This window comes from Cervus elaphus, chromosome 13 (assembly GCF_910594005.1).
Source record: "Cervus elaphus chromosome 13, mCerEla1.1, whole genome shotgun sequence".
Taxonomy (NCBI): Eukaryota; Metazoa; Chordata; class Mammalia; order Artiodactyla; family Cervidae; genus Cervus; species Cervus elaphus.
In genome coordinates this window covers 36,447,168-36,467,232 of record NC_057827.1, presented here as the reverse complement: position 1 = coordinate 36,467,232, position 20,065 = coordinate 36,447,168, and the positions used below count along the sequence as shown (strand labels likewise).

The window sequence follows — 20,065 nt, the reverse complement described above, 5'->3', positions numbered from 1 at the left end:
AAAGCAGTGCAGTCTTAAAACACTTGAAATTCACAACTGTCTATGTGATGGTAACTGTAGAGTGGGTAACTCCCAAGACAAAATCTGATTCCCTAACTGGTGGATCTTTTAGCTCTTGTCCTTGGTAAGTTAATGATGGTGTGTGGATAGTAGTCTTGGTAGTAACCAAGGCTGGAGACAAACCTAAGACCTTGGTTGGGAGCTCTGGTAGCTTGGCTCTGAGTCACCCAGTCTGTCCCACATGTAGTTAACACAAAAACCTTAAAGGTCTATGGGTTGGCCCCCTTGGGAAGGAAACTGAGGGATTATAAGGAGGTGGATGCACCTTGAAAGAGGAGACTTTGAAAATAAACTAAAACTGGGGATTGCAAGTGGCAGCTGACCCAACCAGAGAAGGGTCTGATGGTTCCTTTATAGGTATTTTGCACTGTCCAGTAAAGAACCAGACCCTTAGTGTTGGAGGGCCTGTAGTAGGATCATTTAATACAGCACCTTTTTTTTATAAAAGCTAGAACCTGCTTTGAGTTGAGTGGTGAGACCTCAAAACTACCGAAGAGCTCAGTTACTCTAGGAAGACTTTTCTACCTGGCCATACTTCCCGGCCCACCTCCCTGCAGTGGTCTGACTTGTAAGAATTTCCATATGTGTCTGATTGTCTCTAGAGATGGGAAGATCATAAGGCAGGAGCCCCATCTTCCTCAAGGTATGATGCTAAATAGTCCAGTCTCATAACAACCAGTCACATTCTGTCATTTACCTGCACATGACAAAGGTGAACCTTCCATGCTGAGGATGCTGGGGTACCCTTCACCTCAGGAATCCTCATCCTAGCTAACAGAGATGGGCAGGATGAAGGGACTAAGCCCAGAGGGAGTAAATTAAGTGGGGAAAAAAAAAAAAGCAATCAAATCAGAAGCAAAAGCCTGAGTTATGTACAGTACTCTCTCTCCCTTAAACACTTTCTTCATTGTATGTTCTCAACGGTGCAATCCAGCATTTGATTGTGGGTTCTCTGGCTTTGTTCACCAAATCCCATATGTGACAGCCTTGACTTCTGGACAGATTCAGGGCTCCTCTCGTGTCTTCCCCTGTCTTTACCTCCTTGTACACCTAACACAGGTAGGCTCACACTGAGTATTATCTCACTGGTAAAGGGCTACAAGTAGACTATAGCAGGGGAAAGCCATTGATCCTTTTCTCTCAGATTTATGTCAGGGGCATGAACAGTAGTTCAACAAGTTTGCTCATCCTGCCACTCACTCAATCACCTACTGGGTAGGACCCAGGAAACTGCATTTTTATGGAGCCCTCGCAAGTGATAACCTCAGATGTGCGATGAGGAACTCAAGTGTAACTTCTGAGTTTACACAGCAATTGGGCTACAGTCTCTTCAAAGAAGTGACAGTTCAAGGCTACCTCCTTCAAATCTTTTATCATTAATTCTGTTTCCCACATATTTCACCAAACCCCAACCACTCTGATTTCACAGATTTCACGTGTCTCTCTTTACCTATTATGCTTGCCTGCATCCAAAGAAAGGTTTGGCTTAATTTTTGCTGTATACTTCAGCTCTTGATTAAGGTAAGAAACTCAAGGAAATTTTGTTGGAAGATCAGGAGATGGAACCTTACAGGTCTGAGTTCTTGCTGTGGCAGATTAATTTTCCTGTGCCTCAGTTAGGTCTCTTCTGTCAATATCAACTTCAAAAGTTTGGTTTGAGGGTGCATGAGATAATACCTAGAAAGCACTTTGAAAAGTACCTGGAACAGGGTTAAGCAACCAGTAAATGTTTGCTGCTGTCACTTTTATTAAGAACACCCCAGGCCAGAATGGCTCTAACTGGGCAGGTATCACTGGTCGACAGGAAGTAACTATACAGCATGGGGAGTGGTTCTACATGGACAAAGCTTCTGGTTCTGCTCTGAGAGAGATGCAAATGCCTCAAGATCTTCCCACAGAGGTACCAGTATATCCAAATGTATGGGGTATCCCTGAGAGAATGACCTCTCTGGTATGCTGCAGACTTGAGGACCTACAACAGGAGGTCCTATCTGGGAGAATCAGTCACCAGCTCTGTCAGAAACCCTTCTAGTCTTCTACATACATCATGGGGTTCAAAATCAACTAGCTGGAACCTAAGAACTGTCCATACTTTGAAAAGAACATTTTAAAACTAATTTCCAAAGACAAAACATACTGTAAAGAGGTCAAAGGCTTTGTGAGCAAACCAACTGGAGCTCCAGTTCTAGAGCTGGACCTGCTACTAAGCCTTACCTTCACTGTAACACTCTCTGTAACCCTTGGTCCTTTACCTTCCTCTTCTGCACAGAAACAGAAAGGAGGGAGAGTATCTCGCTGGACTGCTGTGAGGTTTAAATGAAGTATGGGGGGGGGGGGGGGATCACCAAGCATGGAGACTGGAACTTGGCAAGCAGTCAACTGGTGCTGGTGCCCCTTGTCTGCCCAGAGCTGGGCCATGGCCTGGGGCAAGGTGGACGGCTCTCAAAACTGAAAGGCTCTAAGTCTTGGGTTGCTCCCTGCCTCCCCGTCCCTCCCAGACCAGCTCTTGGAGCCCCTCCTCACCTTCCCAGCCCCAGACTGCTACTAAATTGATGAAGCTAAAAGGATTTGATCACGTCGGTATATTTATATGTAAATACAAAACTGTATCGCTGTAAGATATTGAATATGAACATTACAATTATTTTCTGAATCTGACTCAGTCCATTGACGTTAAATACAAAATGAAAAGATTGTAAAAATAAGAATATATACATTCAAAGAGCTTATTACAGTATAAAATTATTGAGGTCTGATCAACTGCCAACCTCATCTGTGATAGGGGAAAAATTTTAGGGACTCCTGGGGTTTTCTTGGGAATGTGGAATGCTGGGGACTCTTGGCCCCATCCCTGGCATACTGGGCTTGGTAGGCTGGGAGCAGACAGAGACAGGTAGGGTAAATGGGGAAAACAGTGAGTGTAGGGGACTGTTTCACCCAGACAGGGGTTAAGCTTTTTATTGACACAGAACCCACCAAGCTTGAGCTCCAGGGTCTGGCAGGCTAGTAGGCAGGAAAGAGATGGGCATCTGAGTGGACAGGGCCAAGCTGCATAAGACAAAGAACCTTCCAGCAAGAGAGAAAGGGGCCCCAGCTCATTCTTTCAGGGAGGGAGCCTCAGAGTATGGAGTTTCCTTTCTCTCACACCTGGGCTCCCTCTCTCTCCTTCTAAGACTTCGTACCGATTGCTTTTGGCTCTCGCTGCTCAGTGAATTCATCTCTGCCCAGATCCCAATCCCTGAGGAAGAGGGAGAGGGGACAGATGGTCTGGAATCACAGTGGAGGTCTACTCCCAAAATTGGCAAAGTAAACAGAGAAAACTCATTAGATAAGGGCAATCCACGCTGAATTAAACCAGTGTCACCACAAACCAGTATTCCTGGTTCCAACAGGCAGCATCCTGGAGAGAGAGAAGTCATTATGTAAGGATGAGGGCCTGTGGCAGGAGCAGGGACAGTGGATGTGTGTGTCCTCCTCTTCCACCACTCTGGTCTGACAACAGGAGACATGATCCCCCAACCCCAGCTAGTCCAGGATAAACAGTAGAACCAAGAAGCAAGGCGTCCTGAACTGCAACAAGAAGCCCCAGGAACTTCTACAAAGGAGTATCTCTGTGTATATGTATTTATAGAATACGACCATATTATCACATACAATATATATTATATACACACGTACATATGGACTCATACACATAAGTGCACATACACACACGCACACACACAGAATGACAGAAAAGACTGGAATACACGCCCTAGGTATAAACGTGCTTGGCACTCAGGACGTTCTCTAGAATATGTAACTTGGTCAAGCTCTCTGGGAAGGAGGTGGGTGCTCACCAAACCTCCCCATCAAATCCTAGCAAAGGGAAGGAATGGAAAGAGATCTTGAGAAGGAGATGGCATTGGGAAAGGGGGGAGGGAGGTTCCTTCCCCACTTACCTCGGGGCCCCTGGCAAATATCGATAGCCACAATTTGGTTTTAATAAGGCACAGTTCGATAGCAGGTGCTAGGAATTAAGAACACATTGCTGCTGGCCCTTTCTAGTGGCAATTTCACCACATCTATCTAGCCAAAGGGAACGGCTGCCTTGCGTGCACGCGTGCGCCGGGAGACACAAGAAAGAGGCTGGTCCATGGCTTCAGCGTAACTGATGGCAACCTATAGGCTCAGCGGTGTCCAGGGTAGTTTAAGGAAGGCTGGCCAGCAGACAGGAGGCTCGTGGGACAGTTACTGACCCTCCATGGCCAGGAGGTTGTGGCTGGGGGGCACCATGCCCTCCCTCTCTGCAAACTCCAGGATTGCCTTGTAGCAGAAATAGTACTGCTCAGGGGTCTGGATGCTGAAGGCCCTCTGGGTCCTCATGCGGGACACTGTCTGGAACACATTAAGGGTGCCAAGCTCCTCCAGCTGTGCCAGGCAGATGTCCAGTGAGCAGAAGGTACCTGAAGGAAGGAAGGAAGTGGTCACACCTGATCTACCTCTCCTCTTTTCCGCCCTCTACCAAATAACCCAGGCAGGACTCGATGAATGAATCCAATGGCAAGGTGCCTCATGGCAGGTGGCCAGCTGGCCTTAGGCCTGAAAGGACTCAAGGAGGAGTCACAGGGAGTGCTGAAGGCCAGAGAAATGAGAAGCCCTCTTGTCTCCCAAGACATCTCTGAGGGTAACAGGATGAGTAGGTGGGAAGCAGGACTTCTACTTCAATCCCAGACACAGTGAATGACAGCACTCCCACACCTGCCCTGCTTCCACATCTGGGCCCCAGTTTTCAGACTCTACAACTTCTCCACAGAGACCTAACACAAACCTATTCTTTCTGATGTTCTCCCAAAGGAACCTCTGAGCTAGAAGGCCAACAGTCCCTGCAATGTTCATCCCCTTAAGGCAAAAGCTGCTAACTGGTTCCAGAATGGAGAGCATGGCCCAGGGTGGAGACCTTCCCAGGCAGGGGGATGGGAAGAGAGCAACAGCCCAGATCAGCTGCTGGGACACCCAGGTGACTGTGATGGGATCAGAAGATAATCATGTTGAAGGGGTGCGTAAAGCATCAACCCCTAGAGGACCTGGCTCATGAACTGTACATTCTGGCCAGTATATCTAGCACTAGGGGTACTAAAAGGACATTAAAGAGGAACTTTTTTTCATGGCAATTCACCACTAACAGATCAAAGACTCACATTCTGGCAACTAAGAGCTTTGTTATTCCTCCCCCACCCTGAGCTCCTTTGGATGCTCCAAGAGCTGAATCCGGTGCATTACCTGTCCGGCCAATGCCCGCACTGCAATGGACCACAATGGGTGGCTCAGGGCATTGCCCTTTGGCGCGTGCTCCCATGCTGCTGACGGCCAACCTCTGCTGGTTCCTGACGGCTCTCAAGAAATCAATGAGGGAAGCTGCCGAGGAAGGGACACCATAATCTGGCCAGCTCAGGAACTGAAAGTGGGTCACCTGGCGTTTCTGCCGTTCCTTGGATAGAAAAAGAAGCAAAAGTTCATGAGGTCCTTGCTCTGTGCCCCTGACTACCTTTGGCTTTTCCAGATTCTCAGCCCTCTGGAGTTCCCTCCATCAGGGCTGCTAACACTCTCAACTTTCTCCACAATTGCTTCTCTGCAAACCCGAAGAGAAGATTAACTGTCTGGAGAGGGCAGAATTCCTATATTAAATGATCCAGATTTCTTATGTTATAAAAAGTTTCATTCCTAAGTAATGCCACTATGTGTTGAGACAATATGGCTATTTTGGCTCTGAGCTGAATATCCCAATCCTGCTTCCAGAAGAATGGAAGCCACTTCTAAGCTCTGGAATCTTGCCTATTCCCTTTGGAGATTTTCTTTATAGTAAAGGTTTTTCCCCCAGTTTCAAGAGAGTGAGAAAATAAAATTTACCTCTGTATTGTGAATTTCTAGCGTTGTTTTCTTATAATGGGTCATATTCTCCACGCCTAGATTGGTCACGGTGAGGAAGCCAAATCGGATCCGAGAGTCTTTTTCTAAAGGCCAGTATTGGCCACACTTTCTCCTGCCGCCCTCCTCAAAGCTGAAGACATGCAGAGAAAAATAAGCCTCCATCCTTCTTCTCCACAGCAGTAACCTTGCTCACCCAGGAACCTGCTGTACCCTTAGGCAGAAATGTCATCTCTTGCACTGCTTCTATATATCCCCTTGCTTCTTGGCAGAAAAAGAAAACCTTCTTTCTAGACAACAGCTAAATTTTCCTCATGTACCCATTAAGCAAACATTTACTGAGCACCAGTTACATCCATTTGGTCCCTTTCCTGATACCTCTTGGTACTCCACACATACCTGGCATAAATACTGGGTGGGCAAAGACAGTAGAGAAAATATGGTGGGCCAGACTGAGCTCTCTGCCCTGTACCTCAGTTACTGTTCATTCTGTTCCCCAGTGAGAGCCCTTGGCTGGTAGAGGACTGGGAAAGGCATGGTTCCTGGGATGCCAACAGAAGGTTTATGTAAAGGCCTGAAGTCCACTCTCACTTCTCTTCAGTGGCTCCAAAGCACCCCAAGGGGGCACTTCCTCCACTACCTCCTCTCCAAGTCAAAGGTGGCTTGTAACAGTGCCATGAGGAAGGGATCTGAGCAAACATTCTCATGAATTTTTTTCCCCTCATCCAAAACGGGTTATAATTATAATAATAATGATACTAATGAAATAGTAGTTCCTGAATTTTGGCAGATACGTACAACAAAATTTCAAAACTATTCCTTTCATCAAGAGCTTCCTGCAGACCTATAAATGTTTTACATCTCCTTTTGGCAAGTTCTCCTCGAGGTGCAAATACGAACCAGAAGAAAACTGGTCCAAGGTAGCAAGGAAAGGGAGAACTAAGGGGAACTGGTAATTCAGAAGCCAGGAAGACAGCTGACATTCATAAGTAGGAAGGAGGCTAGAAGTGACCTGCCCCATGTGTTTCCCAGTGCTTCCTCTAGTAAGTAGTTAAGGCCAGGACCTAAGGATAGGCTGTACCTCGCACAAGGTCACCAGAGCCAAGGATTAAAGCGCTAACAAGTTAGATCTACCGACTTCCACCATACCCTGGCTCTGTGAGCTCTGGGTCAGCTGAGGAAAAAGCTAAGACATCTCAAACTCTTTGTCATGGCTTTCCTAACCCTCCCTGTTTCTAAGAGCTAAACTCCCCTCTGTAATCACCCATGCTTTGGGGTTGGGGGGTGGGTAGAAAAGAAGGGCAATCGGTAGGAAAGGGAAGAACTCACCGAGTGGTCATGACAATCACCAAGACTTTTTGTTCCCATACCATAAGCCAGAAATCTCGGTAGGTATTCTCCAAAGGGCCTACAATGGAAGAACAAAACAAGGAACATAACCCTGGGAAGCACTTCTTTCCTCCTCAGGCTCTTCTGTTTTTTTCCCAGATACTGCCTTTTTGACAACATCCCTGCTATTCAGGCCGGGGCTTGGGCAAGCAGCACCAGCATCATATGGGAAAGTGTCAGAAATGCACACTCTGCATTTGAACAAAGTTCCCAGATAAAGCTGTAGGTAGGCTACCGTTTAAGAAGCACTGTTGCATAGCCTCTTACAGCCTCATCGTCAGGGCCTCAGCTACCACATCCAGCCTGACGGTGTCAACTGTGTACATGTCTTCAGCTGTTTTCACCCCATCTAAGCCTTATAATCCCAGCTGCCTACCTAACCATTCCCCTTCCACGTGCCATCATCTGATATACTCAGACCCTGCATGTCTGCAGTCCAGTCTCCTTCAAAGTTAGCTTTCTCTCTATACTTTCTCAACTCTGTTAACAGTACTGGCATTCTTAAATCATTCAGTTTCAAAAAGTTGGAAATTCCAACTCTGACTCACTCATTTCTTTCATCTCCCAGAAGTAGCCACCAAGTCCTAGATTATTTTTGTCTTTGGAATTTTTTATTTCTATCTTTTTGTCTTCCTACCGAAATTCACTGTCACAAGGACTACATCATTTTTTTCTCTAAGTTCCTATAATATCATTTTGGTTTACTTTTCTCAATACGAATTTCTCTTCCAGTCTAATTCTGGATACCCCTGCCAGTTTTGCTTCATCACAACATAGACACACATGCTCACTTCTGCCTTTATTCCTTTGTTCATGCTCTCTGTTTCAGCTCTATTGCCACTGACCTTCTACCCATTTTTTCTTCCCCCTTCTAGTTTTTTTGAGATATAGTCAGCATTCTGCACTGTGTAAGTTTAAGGTATAGGAAGCATAATGATTTGACTTAAGTATATCATGACATGATTACCACAGAAAGTTTAATGAACACCCATCATTTCACATAGATACAAAATTTAAAAAGAAAAAAAAACCACTTTTTTCCTCGTCATGAGAACTCAGGTTTTATTTTCTTAACTTTCAGGTGTAACACACAACAGTGTTAATTATATTTATCACACTGCACATTGCATCCCCAGTACTTATTCAGCCTATACTGAATTTGTACCTTCTGACTATCTTCATCCAATTTCCCTCTCCCACAACCCCTGCCCCTATAACCACAAATATGATCTCTTTTCCTATGAGTTTGTTTGTTTTGAAGTATTATTGGCCTACAACACTATGTTAGCTCCCAGCGCACAAGATGGTGATTCAATATTCCTATACACTGCAAAATGATCACCATGCCGCCTGTTTTCAAGTGCTGCATGCATGCACGCTAGGTCGCTTCAGTCGTGTCTGACTCTGTGCGACCCCATGGACTGTAGCCCACCAGGCTCCTCTGTCCATGGGATTCTCCAGGCAAGAATACTGGAGTGGGTTGTCATGTCCTTCTCCACTCAAGTACTGCCTCTTCCCTAAATCTTTCTTTTAACACCACATTCTTTGTAGGGCTCCTTCTCCTCTCAGTTCTTGATGGCACAGCTGGATCAAAATAGCTTAACCATTTGATGTACATGGTCTTACATCAGGCATTTTACTTTGTGAGAAGCAGTCACATCTCAGCCAAATGTGGTGCTGAGGGCAAGGGCCGTGTCATCAACTTCCCCTTTTAGAGTCAGAACTTGTACAGGGCTGGGCACTCAGCAGGAACTTTGAAGATGCTTGTGAGCCGATAACTCCCTTTCAATCAAGTGAGTAATGGCTCAGGATAATTCCTTATACTTTTCCAGGGCCTTTTCTGCCTTTGTTTTCAGAGAAGCAGGGCAGTGCCACGGGTTGATTTGGTCCTGGAAGTCTGCTAATTTGACTTCCATTTTTGCTAAAGTCTTTTAAGAAGCACTAACATTTTATGATACTAGAATTCCCTCTGTGCAGAAGGGGACACTGCCAGAAGCATGTCAAGTCTTGAAAACAAGCCAAATGTCTAATAAGAGAGGATGTTAAATTATGGCATACCTCAAATTTTAGCAGTCCATAAAGATGATACTGTAAGATCTGTATTTTTGCTATGGAAAGGTATTCACAAGATAACTATCAAAAGAAAAAAATAATTTCTAGAAAATGCCTGTTTTGTTAGGTATTTTATATGTCCACATCTATTTGTATGCACAGAATGACGTTTAGAAGATACTGCAAAATGCCAGCACTTTCTCTGAGTCTCAGGGTTATGAGTGATTTTCATCTTCCTTTCCCACAATGGACATGACATCACTACAGCATGCATGTCAAGAAGATAATAAAAGCACCCTTTCCCTACCTCTGACTCTTAGCCTTGGTCGCATCTCACTGTTCTGCATCACAGTAGCTCTCATAGACTTTGTTTTCCACATTCAAACCACTGGCAAAGCTGCTGTTGCCACACAGAGCACCTGACAACACCACTCAAGACTCAGGCTGGACAGAGAAGGGTCACAGTTTCCTCAGAAGCATACGAGAGAGACTTAGAAGGCAAAGTTATGCTTCCCCAGATTAGATTCTTTAATAGTAGACATCTCAAAGAAACAAAGTCAGCAGTTTATGCAGACGTGGGTGAAACAATCCACTAACCTGGCTTCTCTGTTTGAATCAAGAAGACATGTGCGCAAATCCTGGCTCTGCCACTTACTACTGTGTGATCCACGGTCACTTAACCTTTCTGGGCTTCAGTTTGTTCATGGATTTATAAACCTTCCTTGCAGAGTCTCTATAATAATTAGATGGCAATTATATAGCCAATATATTTAAAATAGATACTTTCATAAATAACAGTAGAACTATTATGAATAAAAATCAGAATACGGAATATAGCCAAGAAGGTTAACCAGATAAATCAAACCAACCATTTTCCAGTCCTAACAGTGCTGATGCCTTCTAAGTGATCAGTGCTTAACTCAAGAAATCTCTTTCATACTTCTGGATGAGTTTCCTCTCCCAGACAGGGCCTTCAGAGCCAGCCTAAAGGATCCAATTCCTGCATAACTAACAACTCTAGGAGGTTGGAGCACTCTGAGGCCCCTAGAGCTGATCCTTACCCTCCAGAAGCTCACCCCTGCCACAGACATCCTCAACAAAGACATCTCCTTACTCCCAGGCAGATCACATCCTATTCTATACCTGCCAAAAATCTTTCCTGATAGTTCTCTTATTTCTTCCTAAGGTCTTAAAGGACACTTTCTGGAGGTAGTAGTCCCCCCTAAGGAAAAATAAGCCTGTGACCATCAGACCAATTAACAATGTACCAAAAATCCAAAGGCCCTTTTCCTTTTCTTCTCCGTCAACTTCTATTTTGAAAAATTTGAAACCTACAGAAAGTTGAAAAAAAAAAAATACAGCACAATGTGTGCATACATTCTTTAGCTTGAAGACGATCATTTTTAGCTATTATTTTACAAAGCCTTCTCTATATATACACAACACATATTTTCTTTTTTATTATTTAAAAATATGTTTCAGACATGACATTTCACTCCTAAATACCTGAACATGTATTTAGAAGAACATTCTCCATAGAACAATATCATTATCACACTGCAGCAATTAAACATTAATACAATAATACTATCTAATATACAGTCTCCAACTGTGCCAATATATTGTCCTTAAAAATTATTTTTCCAAATTGAGTTATGGATGACACACTGCCTTTGGAGATCAACAACTCTTTACTCTCCTTTAATCCCTCCCTTTTTTTTTCCCCCATGGCATTAACTTGAAAGAATCTAATCCAGTTCTCTAGCATGTTCCACAATCTGGATTTCTCAGGTTTGTTTCTCATGATCCGATTCAGACTTAAAAACTGACAACATACAACAAAGGTTACATTGTGTAGTTCTCATTGTGTCAGAATAGGAGGCATATATCTGTTTCTCCATTATTGGTGATACTAAGTGTGATCACTTGGTTAAGGAGGTACCGGCCAGATCTCTTGCTAGTCATACTCCACAATGGTCAAAGGGCCTTAAATCCATATGATGGCCTCTCTTATCCTCATATGTTATGATTTCTTACCACCCTCTTTGAAGGAAACCTGGTATTCTTGAGATGGCAGAGAACAAGTTAAAAGTAGTACTAGGGCCCACACGAGCATTAATAGAAACTCCATCTGAAATCCTCCTAGAGTCTAATACTTCACTGTCAGACTTAGCAAAGACTATCCATATTAGAGGCCGCTGGTATACTCTGTAAGGGTACACAGACCAGCAAAAGTCTCTTAAGCCAGCAACACCCATTCACAGATTGAATTCAACCTCTGGGAAGTCCACTGCCATTCCTTTATGTCCTACTCGACATAAAGACAATCTCACTAGCCAGTCAATACTGATGTCCATTCCCCTGGGTCGGCAACACTAAGACTCAATCCAAAAACTTGTAGTAATGTCGTGTGTTCAAATCTCTAGTTTATCTCTATGCAATGAGTTTCTAGACACATTTGGTAAAGAAACTCTACACCTCTCTGCCTTCTTCAAGAACCCTCAATCTTTATGAAAGACCAAGATCTAGAGAAGGGAAAGGCTACCCACTCCAGTATTCTGGCCTAGAGAATTTCATGGACTGTATAGTCCATGGGGTCGCAAAGAGTTGGACACGACTGAGCGACTTTCACTTTCACAAGATCTAGAGGCTGCAACATCACCTCAAGTTACCATTTCCTTTAAAAATTATGATATCCCCTGGTGCAAACAATCACAGGTAGATGGTACAAAATTAATTTGTGAACGGCAGACTAACTTACCTTGTGTACCAATGTAAGCATTCTTCTGCTTGTAGCCATCCATGAAACTGGCATTGATGTAATCTGTCTAATGATAAAAAGGAAATATCATTGCAGTTGTGTGGAATATACCAAGTGGGTAGGAAAATGATGTACTAGGTAAATAAAACTCAAGGTATGGATTTTCTCTTCTTGTCAGTGAAGGAGTGAAAGGACCAATCCAAAACCTCACCTGCACAGATGTTATTGCAACTGGATATCCACATGCAGAAAAATCAAGCCTACCCTCTTCTCACATCATACACAAAAACCTAACTTCAGGGAATTCCCTGGCAGTCCAGTGGTTAGAACTCTGAGCTTTCACTGCTGTGGGCTTGGTTCAACCCCTGGTCGAGGAATTAAGATTCTGCAGGCCATAAAGCACAGCAAAAAAAAAAAAAAAACCTAACTCCAAATGGATTGCAGACCTAATGTAAGAGCTAAAACTATAAAACTCTTAGAAGAAAACATAGTAATAAATGTTTGTGACCTTGGGTCAGGCAAAGCCTCCTTAGTATGACATCAAAAGCACAAGCAACAAAAGAAAAAAACAGATAAATCGAACTACAGCAAAATAGAAAACTTTTGTGCTTCAAAGGACACTATCAAGAAAGTGAAAAAACAACCCACAGAATGCACACATTTTATAAGGGATTTGTAGCTAGACTATATAAAGAATTCTCACAAATAAATAATAAGAAGACAACTCAATTTTAAAATGGGAAAAGAAACAGAATAGCCATTTCTCCAAGAGAATATACAAATAGCCAATGTGTACCTGAAAAGTTGCTCAGTATCATTAGTCATCAGAGAAATGCAAATCAAATCCACAATGAGATAACACTTCACACCCACTAGAATGGCTACAGGTAAAAGATAACAACAAATATTGGCAAAGATGTGAAGAAACTGGAATCCTCATACATCAATAGTGGTAATATAAAATGGTGCAGTCACTTTAGAAAACAGTCCGGCATTTCCTCAAAAGGTTAAATACAGAGCTACCATATGACCTGGCAATTCTAATCCCTAGGGAAATGAAAACACAGATCTACATTAAAAAATTCATATACAAATATTCACAGCAGCATCATTCATAGTAGCCAAAAAACAGAAACAACTCAATTGTTTATCAGCTAATGGAATGGATAAATAAAATGTGGTGTAGGGATTTCCCTCTTGATCCAGTGGTTAAGAATTCACCTGCCAACGTAGGGGACCATGGGTTCGATCCCGGGTCTGGAAAGCTCCCACATGCCATGGGACAACTAAGCCCATGTGCCACAACTATTGAGCCCATGCTCCGCAACAAGAGAAACCACTGCAATGAGACGCCTTTGTGCTGCAACTAGAAAGCAGCCCCTGCTTGCTGAAACTAGAGAAAGCCTGAGTACAGCAACAAAGACCCAGCACAACCAAAAATAAACAAATGAATAAATAAATATTTTTTAAAATGTGGATTTCTGAATTTCCAAACACACAGTGGAATATTATTCAGCAATAAAAAAGAGTGAAATACTGATACATACTACAATATGAATGAACCTTGAAAACGTGCTAAGTGAGAGAAACCAGACACAAAGGGTCATATATTGTATGACTCTACGTGAAATGTCCACAAAAGGCAAAAAGAGTACACAAAGAGTAGATGCGCTTGGGGAACGGGGAGTGACTGCCAAGGTAAGTTTCTTTTTCAGGTGATGAAAATGTTCTAAAGTTGATTGTGGTGATAGTTGCACAACTCTGAGAATATATTAAAAACCAATGACTTGTACACTTTAAAAAGAGTGAACCGTATGGTGTGTGTATTATATCTCAGTAAAGCTGCTATTAAAAAAAAAAAAGTCCCTTAGGACTGCAGCACTGCAGCTCAGAACCAAACCCAGAACGGAGGCAAGCCAACCAACCTGAGCAGGAACATCCTGTCCATGTGGTGAGACACAAAAGGCAAAGTGTGACTGGAGAAGGAAGAAAGTTACACCTCACACCTAGGATCATCAACAGCATGGGCCAAACACCCAGGCTCTGTTACTGCCTAAATTAACACAAAGCAAAAGCCACACACCTTCAGCAGAATCTCAATGAACAGCTTGTGATGCACTCTCTTCTGCAGGCCTTCTCCCATCTCCCAATGTCTCTTCTGCAGGCCTTCTCCCATCTCCCAATGTCCTCCGTCTATTTACATCATTAGCCATCAGGGAAATTAAATAGGCTAAAATTTTTATTGTTTTTATTCTACCTCCTCACAAGATCTCTGTCAACACTATTTAGTCCAAGCTGATAAAAAAGCCAAACAGATGCAGCTACAGCCTCAAGTCACAAAATAGCTAGTTGAGAGTATCTCACAGCTAGGATGGATGGATATTAGAGGACATGAAGGGTTACAGGGCAAAAGTAAAGATGCTTCAATAGGAAACTAGGGAAAACCCATACTCCAATCCAGTCTAGAGAGATCCAAACGACTCCCCATCAGCCCTTTCGCCACTGGTTCCAACACGTGGAGGACAGTCTGAACTGGCAGTACCCCCGCAGCCACCCTCAGAAAACATCTCTGAGGGATTCCCTGGGTGGCCCACTGATTAGGACCTAGGGCTTTCACTGATGTGAGCCGGGTTCTATCCCTGATCAGGGAACTAAGATCATGCAAGCTGCATGGCTCAACTGCAAAAAGAAAACATCTTCCATCTCATGGTCAAATCCATGTTATTTGGATGCATGTAAATTAGATAGTCAGTCTACCAACTTATCCTCCCACTGATTATTTACTCAAGAGTTTCCTGCTCTTTTCTTCTCCCACAGCAACTGGTAATGACCTCATACTATAATACTAGTGCTCTACCCCAATTTGGACACCTTCACTAAGCTAATGGAACATATGCAGTGGACCCAGCAAGCTAAAAGTCTCACTCACCCCAACCAGGCTTCTTAATCCAGGCCTCACCCACAGTCAGCCAAAGCCCATCCTCTGTTCTGCCTGGCGCACTCAGATGGGACCCTAAAGGGCCCAGGTGAGAAGGCATAGAAAAGTACAAACGATTTAGCTGGTTCATGTCAATCAACACTATTGTATAAGTAATATATAAGCTGTCATACTTGGAGTTACCCTCATGCTCTGAAAAGAAATGGCACTTCTTTAAAGGAGACTTATTTCTTTATAACTAAGGATACCAGTTTTTAGCATCCTTGTCTCTGAGAGCACTGGGAATTAAAACCAGCAATTTCAGAAGAATCATTAGATATTAAAAACTGAAAATGACCTCAGAGATAAAATGCAGACTTGGGGGCAAACTGAAACAGCAGGAAGAACCACAGCAGCACACATATTATGTTATGGGCCAGGTTCAATAGAAATATAATTCCAGGTATATATAAATCTGCTAAACAATTCACTAACAAACCTGAATCTTCCACTTACTGTGGAAAAAAGCCTCTGCCAATGTTTGTAGTATGGACAGGGAGTATTAACTGAAGTGATGATCTTCAGATTAATTACACGATGACTAGAATAGTCTCCTGGTACACTGGGGTTTACTCATTCACTCACAAATAATTTACGGAATGTCTGATACATGACAGGCACTGTTCTAGGTCTTGGAGACAGAGCAGTCAATAAGACAGATACATTCAGATATCTCTGACTCTAGAGCCTCAATTCAACTAAGACAAAACTCAGTAACACTGATGAATTTGCCTTCAATCAGGCAGACTCTCAGCTAATACCACTGCAGGAAAACCCTCTGAAGGATCCTAGACAGGGTTATGAATTCAGTTTATGGACTGAAACAGTAGGGTCAACGAGATTAAAACCATGATCCCACGGTCCTGACTCATGTATCATATATGCCCAAATATAAGGCAATGATTTTCCTAAGAATTATCCTCCAGAAAAAAGAGGAGGGATATAACAAGTCCTTATGCTGTGTGTTACGTTAAGGGGCACTATTTAAACTCCTTTACTGTGAACAGGAACCTCAATCAATGCTGGTTTTTGATGTGTATAGGTCACCAGACAGAACTGTTGTATCAGAAGGAAAAAAGAAGAAATATAATACCTATTTAATTGCTGACCTCAAAATTTTAAGTTTTGGATGTCGCTGTAAACAAGTCATACTAAAGAGGACTTTAAAAAGAAGTAAGTAAATGATTATGCTATAGAGGATGCATGAGATACAGGATGAAAGAAAAGAAAAAACTGTGCTAATGTTACAGATTTTTTTCTCATTTAGGATGAATTTTCCAGTGACAATACACTTAAAAAGGGAAATAAAAAGATGTGCTCTGGAAAACTGTGTCAGATTGACTCAAAAAGTAGCTCAAATAAGGACAAAAAGAAACAGATGTTAAAGATGTATGTGAAGAGTCTGAATAACATTTTCACTAAATATCCCTACTAAATATATGTGATTTTTAATATGTACAGATATAATTGAATCAATACTAAATAATATAGGCATTTGACCAATTCATCTCTTTTGTGCTTAGTCTCAGTCATGTCCAACTCTTTGCGACCCCTTGAACTGTAGCCCACCAGGCTCCTCTGTCCATAGGGATTCTCTAAGCAACAATACTGAAGTGGGTTGCCAAGCCCTCCTCCAGGGGATCTTCCCAACCCAGGGGTCGAACACAGGTCTCCCGCATTGTAGGCAGATTCTTTACCATCTGAGCCACCAGGGAAGCCCACGCATACACTAGTCTAAAATTTTTGTCAGATCTTCTAGATAGAAAAATCAGAGGTCACTTATAATGAGTCATCTGGTATTGATGCATATACCCTCACCAGTAAGGTAGATGACATGTCTATGACTTTATAACTAAAGAGTAAAAGGAGAAATAAAAAAAAAAAAAAGGAGAAATAATTTATTGAGTACCTACAGTAATATACCAGACTTTGGGCTATCAGCATGTACATAAAGTATTTCACATAATTTCCACCTAGTACTATGAGATGGGCATAAAAGGACTTTCATATGGTAACAGACTAGTATGTAGTCTAAAACTCAAACCTTCTCTCTCTGGCTTAGAATTCATGTTCTTTCTACCACAGTATTAGTCAGCTTCACTTTGGAAGAGGCTTACATTTCCCCCAGTGCTCCTGAAAGACATTTATCTTTCTACCTGAGTGTGGCCGCTTCTTTTTGTCAGCTTCACCCTAGTTTGGTCCAGGCAGGGTACATCTCCATAGCGGTTCTTCTCTAGGTTTCCTGGAGACCTGAAAGAGATGAAACAAACTGAAATAAAGAAACAACTGCAAAAGTTGAAAATGGATAACAGGAGTGGAATTGAGGGTAAGGCAGGAGACTGCTCTTTGTCATTCATTACTTTTTTTCTTTGGTATTATTTGATTCTGAAAAAGTCATCTGCATATATATTGATTAAAAGCAAAAAAAAAAAAAGATTACAAAGACCGCCCACATAAAGTAATGCTCTATATTATTTATGGGTATGCATGTATATGTAAGGGTATAAACATAATGATCTGGAAGGAAACATACCACATTCATACTAGTGACTGCTTCTGAGGAGTGAGAACTGATGATGAGGATTAGAAAGGATTTCAACTTTACAATTAATTCTTTCTTTTATATAAAAAGATGAAACAAATACAACAAAATACTAAAAACTGCCAGTTATTAATTCTTGGTGGTAAGAAATAGTTGTTAGTCACGTTATACTCTTAGAGGAATCTTCCCACACAAATAAACCCAGCTGATATTTTACAAAGTTCCAAGAACAATTCAACAGAAGAAGGAATACTCTTTCCGACCGATGGTGCTGGAGCAATTAGATATCCATAGCGAAAAAATCTGAACACCAAACTAAACCTTGAACAAAAAATTAATTCAAAATGGATCACAGATTTAAATAAAATGTAAAACATAAACTATAAAAATGTTAGGGAAAAAAAGTAGAAAAATCTTTGGATTCTAAGGCAAGGCAAAGTGTTCTTAGGCTTGACATCAAGAGCATGATCCGTAAGAGAAAAAAATGATTAAAGGAACTTCATCAAAATAAACTTCTGCTTCACAAGAGAACCAGAAGAGGATGAAAAGAAAAGCTATAGACTGGAAGAAAATATTTTCAAACTATGCATCCAACAAAGAATCAGTACCTAGAGCATAAAGAACTCTCAAGTCTCAAGAGTTTAAAAAAAAAATCCAAATAGAAAATGGGCAAAAGACATTTTTACAAAGGATATACAGATGGCAAATAAGCACATGAAAAGATGTTCAATAACATTAGCTAGTAGAAAAATGTAAATTAAGACCATAATTTTAACTTAGGGATATCATTACATACTTATCAGAACAGCTAAAATTAAAAAAAAAGTGACAACACTGAACACTGGTGAGGATGCAAAGAAAACGGACCATTCTGGGACTTCCCTGGTAATCCAGCAGGTAAGACTCCACGCTCCCAACACAGGTGGCCTGGGTTTGGTCCCTGGTCGGGGAGCTGAAGCCCACACGCTGCAACTAAGAATCCCATATCCACAATGAAGCTCAGAGACCCAGCAGAGTCAAATAAAGAAATAATACATATTTTAAAAAAAGAAACAGCCCATTCATATATTGCTGGGGGGAATGCAGAAGAATATAGCCACTCTGGAAAACAGCTGGACAGTTTTTCATAAAACTAAACACTTAGTTAACACATAACATAGCAATTCTACCCTTAGCCATTTATCCTAGAGCAATAGAAACTTATTTTTACACAAAACCTAGACATGAATGTTCACAGCAGCTTTACTCATAATAGCTAGAAACTGGAAACAACCCAGATGTCCTTCAACAGGTAAGTGGTTAATTGCTTAACAGTTTACACTGTGGTTCATTCATATCATGGAATATTATTCAGCAATAAAAAGGAACAAACTTGATACAAATCATAACTTGGGTGAAACTCCAGAGAATTATACTGAGTGAAAAAAGGCAATCCCAAAAGTCTGTATACAGTATGATTCCATCTATAAAACATTTTTGAAATGACAAAATTATAGTAATGGAAAACTGATTAGTAGTTAAAGGGGTAGGGATGGGGAGGGATAGAATGGAGAGGTATGTGGTTATGGAATTCTGTATCTTGACTGTGGTTTTGTATATACAAACCTACCTGAGTGATAAAAATTGCAAAGAACTAAATACACAAACACAAACAAAAATTGCAGAAATCTGAATAAGATTGGTGGACCTGCAATATGGGAGACCTGGGTTTGATCCCTGGGTTGGGAAGATCTCCTGGAGAAGGGAACGGCTACCCACTCTAGTATTCTGGCCTGGAGAATTCCATGGACTGTATAGTCCAAGGGGTTGCAAAGAGTCAAACACGACTGAGCAACTTTCACTTACTTACTTATCAATATCCCGGCTGTGATACTATACAAAGCTTCTGGAAGATGTTACCATGGGATAGCTGTGGAAAGGGTATACATGATCTTTGAATCTACAATTTTCTCATAATAAAAATTAAACTTTTATTTATAAAAAATCCTTTACATAAAATAACAAATAAAAAAATCCTTTGAAAGAATGATGTAGAGGGGAAAAAAGGTAAAGTCTCACAGTCCATGGGCATCCTGGACCGCAGTGAACACTCTGATACCTACTTCTTAACCTAGAATTCCAAGGAAAACAGTTTGTTCTGTGCAAGTAGCTCTACTGGAACTGGGTGTAAGACACAGGCCTGAAGATGTTGAGGATTCTGGTTTCTAGCTCCTGAAGTAGGACGTTTTCATTCATTCACTAAATAAAGAGGCAAGATTGGGAATTCTTCCATAAGATTGGGATATATTCTCTGATTATAACAATAGCTGACTTGGATGATGCAAAGGGACAATCCAAACACACTTTTTGAATGTGGTGAAGGGGAACCATGGTAGAA

General features: G+C 41.9%; 1 protein-coding gene across 1 annotated transcript in view; it reads right to left on the bottom strand.

Annotated features, from left to right (window-relative positions):
• Nucleotides 1–2,624: 2,624 nt before the first annotated feature.
• PTPN9 (protein tyrosine phosphatase non-receptor type 9) overlaps nt 2,625–20,065 on the bottom strand; it is a 73,398-nt gene continuing 55,957 nt past the window's right edge. Inside the window, exons 8-13 of the mRNA XM_043922176.1 lie at nt 17,303–17,396; nt 12,170–12,236; nt 7,297–7,375; nt 5,950–6,100; nt 5,323–5,530; nt 2,625–4,505 (exon numbers count right to left, since the gene is read on the bottom strand). Of these exons, the coding sequence (XP_043778111.1) occupies nt 4,291–4,505; nt 5,323–5,530; nt 5,950–6,100; nt 7,297–7,375; nt 12,170–12,236; nt 17,303–17,396 (814 nt within the window). The 3' untranslated portion in view covers nt 2,625–4,290. The remainder of the gene's footprint in view (nt 4,506–5,322; nt 5,531–5,949; nt 6,101–7,296; nt 7,376–12,169; nt 12,237–17,302; nt 17,397–20,065) is intronic.